The sequence below is a fragment of the Oncorhynchus keta genome, chromosome 21, assembly GCF_023373465.1.
Source record: "Oncorhynchus keta strain PuntledgeMale-10-30-2019 chromosome 21, Oket_V2, whole genome shotgun sequence".
Taxonomy (NCBI): Eukaryota; Metazoa; Chordata; class Actinopteri; order Salmoniformes; family Salmonidae; genus Oncorhynchus; species Oncorhynchus keta.
In genome coordinates, this window is record NC_068441.1 from 56,991,937 (window position 1) to 56,998,150 (window position 6,214).

At 44.4% G+C, this 6,214-nt stretch overlaps 1 protein-coding gene and 1 long non-coding RNA gene across 5 annotated transcripts in view; one reads left to right on the top strand and one right to left on the bottom strand.

Moving 5' to 3' along the window:
• Nucleotides 1–4,448, bottom strand: part of LOC118380621 (MAP kinase-activated protein kinase 2-like) — a 41,865-nt gene extending 37,417 nt beyond the window's left edge. For 2 of the 4 annotated variants that reach the window (XR_008075082.1, XM_052474472.1), the window contains exon 1: nt 3,506–4,443. Coding sequence is in view for 3 of the 4 variants with exons in the window: in XM_052474472.1 (XP_052330432.1) it covers nt 3,506–3,751 (246 nt within the window). In the remaining variant the exon portion in view is untranslated. Of the gene's footprint in view, nt 1–3,505 lie in introns of all 4 variants that reach the window. The other 2 variants (XM_052474473.1, XM_052474474.1) reach the window with 2 other exon arrangements.
• On the top strand, nt 1,896–2,588 carry LOC127910498 (uncharacterized). Its single transcript, XR_008075097.1, has 3 exons — nt 1,896–2,016; nt 2,049–2,141; nt 2,428–2,588. It is a non-coding gene; the product is annotated as an uncharacterized LOC127910498 (long non-coding RNA).
• Nucleotides 4,449–6,214: the final 1,766 nt, after the last annotated feature.

Sequence of the window (6,214 nt, forward strand, 5' to 3'; positions counted from 1 at the left end):
CTGGCCTCACATTTAGGTCAATATAAGGCTGTTTTTATACAAACGCTGTTGGCTTTATAATCGTGAGAGGAATTGAACTAGCTTGAAGCTATCGGTAGCTAGCTATACCTAGGTAGGTTAGCAGACTTTCTCAAAACAAACCAAATTGTGGCTAGCTTCTGGTCCCTCATGCAAAGCCTTTACAGTCAAATATCATTCCAGAAATGTTCAAATTAAAAATATGAATATATGGCCAGCATTATATACAATTCCTCCCGTTGCTCCAGGTGATCTTCAAATAACAGTAATTGTAATTGTAAATGAGAACTTGTTCTCAACTTGCCTACCTGGTTAAATAAAGGTGAAATAAAATAAATAAACAGAGAAATGCTGTGAAAACCAGCGCACTGCAAACATGCCAAAATGTTTCGTCAGCAGTGCTTGTTTTGTTGACATTTCGTCCTCACCGTAGCTCCTACGGCACTAACCTGGTGAGCCGTACGTAGCAGCACGGTATTTGATTGGTTTTGACGTACGTTGGGGGAGTCATTGATTTTATAACCCCTATTCAGCTGATTTCTGCCAGGGAACTTCCCCAGGCTTGTTTTAGGGAAACCTGTTTCATGACGAGGCTCTGACCAGTCAGTCTGCTCTGCATGCCTGGGGACGTTGCCAGACAGTGACTCAGTGTTGACGTCAGCTACTACTGCCGGGAGACTAGCTGGCATGGCAGGACTTGTTTCTAACCTTGTAATGAAATCATTCATAGCTAGAACCTACTACTGTCGGGAGACTAGCTGGCATGGCAGGACTTGTTTCTAACCTTGTAATGAAATCATTCATAGCTAGAACCTACTACTGTCGGGAGACTAGCTGGCATGGCAGGACTTGTTTCTAACCTTGTAATGAAATCATTCATAGCTAGAACCTACTACTGTCGGGAGACTAGCTGGCATGGCAGGACTTGGATCTAACCTTGATAATCATGATCATTCATAGCTAGAACTATGACTTCAGGAGACTAGCTGGCATGGCAGGACTTGTTTCTAACCTTGTAATGAAATCATTCATAGCTAGAACCTACTCTGGGGAGACTAGCTGGATGGCAGGACTTGTTTCTAACCTTGTAATGAAATCATTCATAGCTAGAACCTACTACTGTCGGGAGACAAGCTGGCATGGCAATTGTTTCTAACCTTGTAATGAAATCATTCAGGCTAGAACCTACTACTGTAAAGACTAGCTGGCAGGCAGGACTTGTTTCTAACCTGGTAATGAAATCATTCATAGCTAGAACCTACTAGTCAGATAGTCATGGGGATTGTTTCTAACCTTGTAATGAAATCATTCATAGCTAGAACCTACTACTGTCGGGAGACTAGCTGGCATGGCAGGACTTGTTTCTAACCTTGTAATGAAATCATTCATAGCTAGAACCTACTACTGTCGGGAGACTAGCTGGCATGGCAGGACTTGTTTCTAACCTTGTAATGAAATCATTCATAGCTAGAACCTACTACTGTCGGGAGACTAGCTGGCATGGCAGGACTTGTTTCTAACCTTGTAATGAAATCATTCATAGCTAGAACCTACTACTTCTGTCCTTTCTACTGTCAGGGCTATAATCGACAGATTGTGGTCTTTAGTCTGGACAACCATAAGTTGGATCAGATAATCATGAACGAATTTGACTATGACTTCATAACATCGTTTCATGGTCTGGTTAGAAACAACATTAGCCTAACCTACGTCAGCCTTCTTCAACTGGTCCTGGACAACCACGAGATGTGCAGGTATTTCCTCCAGCCCGTCACTAAAACACCAGATTCAACTAGGCCTAATTTGTCTACCCCCCTGGCTAAATGCACATAAACCTGCAGCGACTCAAATCTGGTCTACAGGGGTGTGAGGTAACGCCTAGTCAATAGTCAAAGGGATGGCCCGGGACGTTTTATCAATCTTTCTGTTGTGTTAACGAAGGCCACTTTTGACTTGTTGATTAACCAGACCTTCCGAGGATTTGTCAGAAGTGTCAAGGTGAGATTAGAGGATTTGTCGGAAGTGTCAAGGTGAGATTAGAGGATTTGTCAGAAGTGTCTGGTGAGATTAGAGGATTTGTCAGAAGTGTCTGGTGAGATTAGAGGATTTGTCAGAAGTGTCTGGTGAGATTAGAGGATTTGTCAGAAGTGTCAAGGTGAGATTAGAGGATTTGTCAGAAGTGTCTAGGTGAGATTAGAGGATTTGTCAGAAGTGTCTGGTGAGATTAGAGGATTTGTCAGAAGTGTCAAGGTGAGATTAGAGGATTTGTCAGAAGTGTCAAGGTGAGATTAGAGGATTTGTCAGAAGTGTCTGGTGAGATTAGAGGATTTGTCAGAAGTGTCAAGGTGAGATTAGAGGATTTGTCAGAAGTGTCAAGGTGAGATTAGAGGATTTGTCAGAAGTGTCAAGGTGAGATTAGAGGATTTGTCAGAAGTGTCTGGTGAGATTAGAGGATTTGTCAGAAGTGTCTGGTGAGATTAGAGGATTTGTCAGAAGTGTCTGGTGAGATTAGAGGATTTGTCAGAAGTGTCTGGTGAGATTAGAGGATTTGTCAGAAGTGTCTGGTGAGATTAGAGAATTTGTCAGAAGTGTCTGGTGAGATTAGAGAGCTTGACCAGGGTGACGCTCATGGAGTCAGCTAATGACATCACGCCACTGGTGCGTTCAGTTCGATTAAATGTTTGCGTGACGTTTCCTTAAAATGTTCTGCAACATTCTCGAACAGACTTACATTTGCACTGTTTTGTTGGGTATGGTGTAGTGCGGCTTGAAGCCACGAGTGATGTATTTAAAAAGGGCAGTGGCCATGGTGACAGCGGTACCCAACCCCTCCCCAATTTTCAACTTTTCGATCACCATTGTATTCATCTAAATTGGAACTTTGTACACCATTGTTCCGTACTGAAAGCAGCCCGGCGTATAGTATAGTATAGTATAGTGATGACATCACAGCAGTACAGAGAGAGCGGAGTGATCAATAAGGACTATCAGATCTGCTGCCCATCAATCATTAGAATTTGTTCTTAACCGACTTGCCTAGTTAAATAAACGGTTAACAGACAGGAGAGAATAATGAGAGGGAAAGCAACCGTTTGTTCTCAACACACCTATATTTAAAATGTTGTTGTTTACCAACACTGTTTATTCTTAGTTACAGCCAACATGTCAGGTAGTTAGTTACTCTGTCAAAAAATAAATACATGACCATGGTCCTTCTGTAGCACAGTTGGTAGAGCATGGCGCTTGTAACGCCAGGGTAGTGGGTTCGACTCCCGGGACCACCCATACGTAGAATGTATGCACACATGACTGTAAGTCGCTTTGGATAAAAGCGTCTGCTAAATGGCATATATTATTATTATTATTATCAAGCCGCACTGTTTCAACAAAACTATAGTGGGACATTGAAAGTGTAGCTAAAACAACTTGTCATCCAACAGACTACTAGATATGTATAACACACTTCCCCGTTAATCTATGATATTACCTTGAGGGCGTATTTGTCTCCGCTTTTCTTGTGGAAGATCTCCAGCACCCTTCCGTTGATGCCGTGTCCCAGTACCTGACTGGTCACTTTGTACTCGTCCGTTATTGCGTTCTTCTTGATCTGTAGGGTCGGTTTCACGTGAAACTGTGAGAGGTGACCCGACGGGGGCGGGTTCGGTTGGCCCGCCGGGGTAGCTGGGCCCTGGGTCGGGGGGAACAGAGGCTGGGTCCCGGTGTTGGACAACATATTGGGTCAGCTCAACCAGACAATGACAGCACTTTCCTTCTCTCTCTCTCTCTGTGTCGGTCTCTCCTTCCTGGGTTACAGGTAGGTAGTTGGCCTCCGAAAGTAAAGTTGGATCCTCAACAACAACAACAACAACAAAAGGACAGCGAGTTTGAAAACAAGTCCGCTATAAACAAAGTGTTCACGACAAACGTTATAGTTGTTATAATTAGCCCGATTAGTTCGCTGCTTTAGGCTAAGCTAACGTTAGCTGAAATCCATCTCGGTGGTCCGTCCGTCTATTCCAGGTAGATTCAAACAGATTTCAAGCCGTTTCAAATTGTGTAGGTTAATTAACAACTATGGCACTAACTGCGAAATTATATTTCAACGCGTTACGGCGTAAGGTTAAAACACAAACGGACTTTAAATTAAGAAAACACAAAAACTCAAGACACCAGAGTGCACACTCACAATCACCCACTTTCCGATAATAGTTATGGTGCGTTCAAGACTACTGAGTTCTCGGAAAAATACGAGGTAATATCGTGACTTCGATGATCTTTAGGTAGGAAAGTTGGACCTCAAAGAATATCAGACTTTCCGAGTTGGATGACCGTTAAAAAACGACTTTTCCCAGTCGTAACTTGTTTTTTTTCCGAGTTCCCAGTTGCCATGAAATTCGCATGTTGGGGATTTCCGAGTTCAAAGTTCCCAAGTTGTATTGAATGCGACATCACACAAGGAGGGGCTCCTCTGATGACGTCATGGCACGAGATATGACGCCTGCTGAAATTTTCTGCGTTCAAAACAACTGGGAACTCGGGAAAAATAAGTTCAAATCGTGACGCCAGTGATCTTTTGGACGGAGCTCTAGGAAGATGCCCGAGTTTCCGACTTGAAATCCCAATTTGGATGACCTTTCAAACTATTTTTCCAAGTTGGAGCTCATTTTTTCCCCGAGTATCCAGTTGTTTTGAACGCTCTGAAATCGGAAGTGAGATTTCCGAGTTCCCAGGGGTTGTGAACGCGGCAATTCTCCTTCAAGTATGGTTAGCTGCAGCCCAATATGGCGACCGGAGTATGGGCGAGTGGGTGTGTCGAAAGGGTGGGTGTATGGAAAGCGAATCAGCTGATTGGGCAGATTTGTTGCCACTCAAGACCGTTTTGCGTGCCTGATTGGGGTGTTCCTTCCTTTTGAAGCGCTTCCTACTGTGTATCATCAAATTAAATTGTATTGGTCACATACACATGGTTAGCAGATGTTATTGCAGGTGTAGCGAAATGCTTGCGTTTCTAGTTCCGACAAAGCTGTAATATATAATATGTAATCTAAAAATTCCCTAACAACTACCTAATACACATACATCTAAGTAAAGGAATGGAATAAGAATATGTACATATAAATATATGGATGAGAAATGTCAGAGCGGCATAGGAAAGATGCAATAGATGGTATGTAAACATTATTAAAGTGGCCAATGATTTCAAGTCTGGATGTAGGCAGCAGCCTCTCTGTTAGTGATGGCTGTTTAAAGATATAAGCTGTTTTTCAGTCTCTCGGTCTCAGCTTTGAGGCACCTGTACTGACCTCGCCTTCTGGATGGTAGCGCCGTGAACAGGCAGTGGCTCGGGTGGTTATTGTCCTTGATAATCTTTTTGGCCTTCCTGTGACATCGGGTGCTGTAGGTGTCCTGGAGGGCAGGTAGTTTGCCCCCGGCGATGCATGGTGCAGACTGCACCACCCTCTGGATAGCCATGCGATTGTTGGGCGGTGCAGTTGCCGAACCAGTTGGTGATGCAGTCCGACAGGATACTCTCAATTGTGCATCTGTAAACGTTTGTGAGGGTTTTAGGTGACAAGCCACATTTCTTTAGCCTCCTGAGGTTGAAGAGGCGCCGTTGCACCTTCTTCACGACGCTGTCTGTGTGGGTGGACCATTTCAGTTTGTCCTTGATGTGTACGCCGAAGGAACTTAAAACTCTTCACCTCCTCCACTACTGTCCCGTCGATGTGGATAGGGGGATGCTCCCTCTGCTGTTTCCTGAAGTCCACGATCATCTCTTTTGTTGAAGTCACAAACTTCTACAGATGCACAATCGAGAGCATCCTGTCGGGCTGTATCACCGCCTGGTACGGCAACTGCTCCGCCCACAACCGTAAGGCTCTCCAGAGGGTAGTGAGGTCTGCACAACGCATCACCGGGGGCAAACTACCTGCCCTCCAGGACACCTACACCACCCGATGTCACAGGAAGGCCATAAAGATCATCAAGGACAACAACCACCCGAGCCACTGCCTGTTCAACCCCTATCGTCCAGAAGGCGTAGGTCATCAAAGGGGACCGAGAGACTGAAAAACAGCTTCTATCTCAAGGCCATCAGACTGTTAAACAGCCACCACTAACATTGAGTGGCTGCTGCCAACACACTGACTCAACTCCAGCCACTTTAATAATGGGAATTGATGTAAAATATATCACT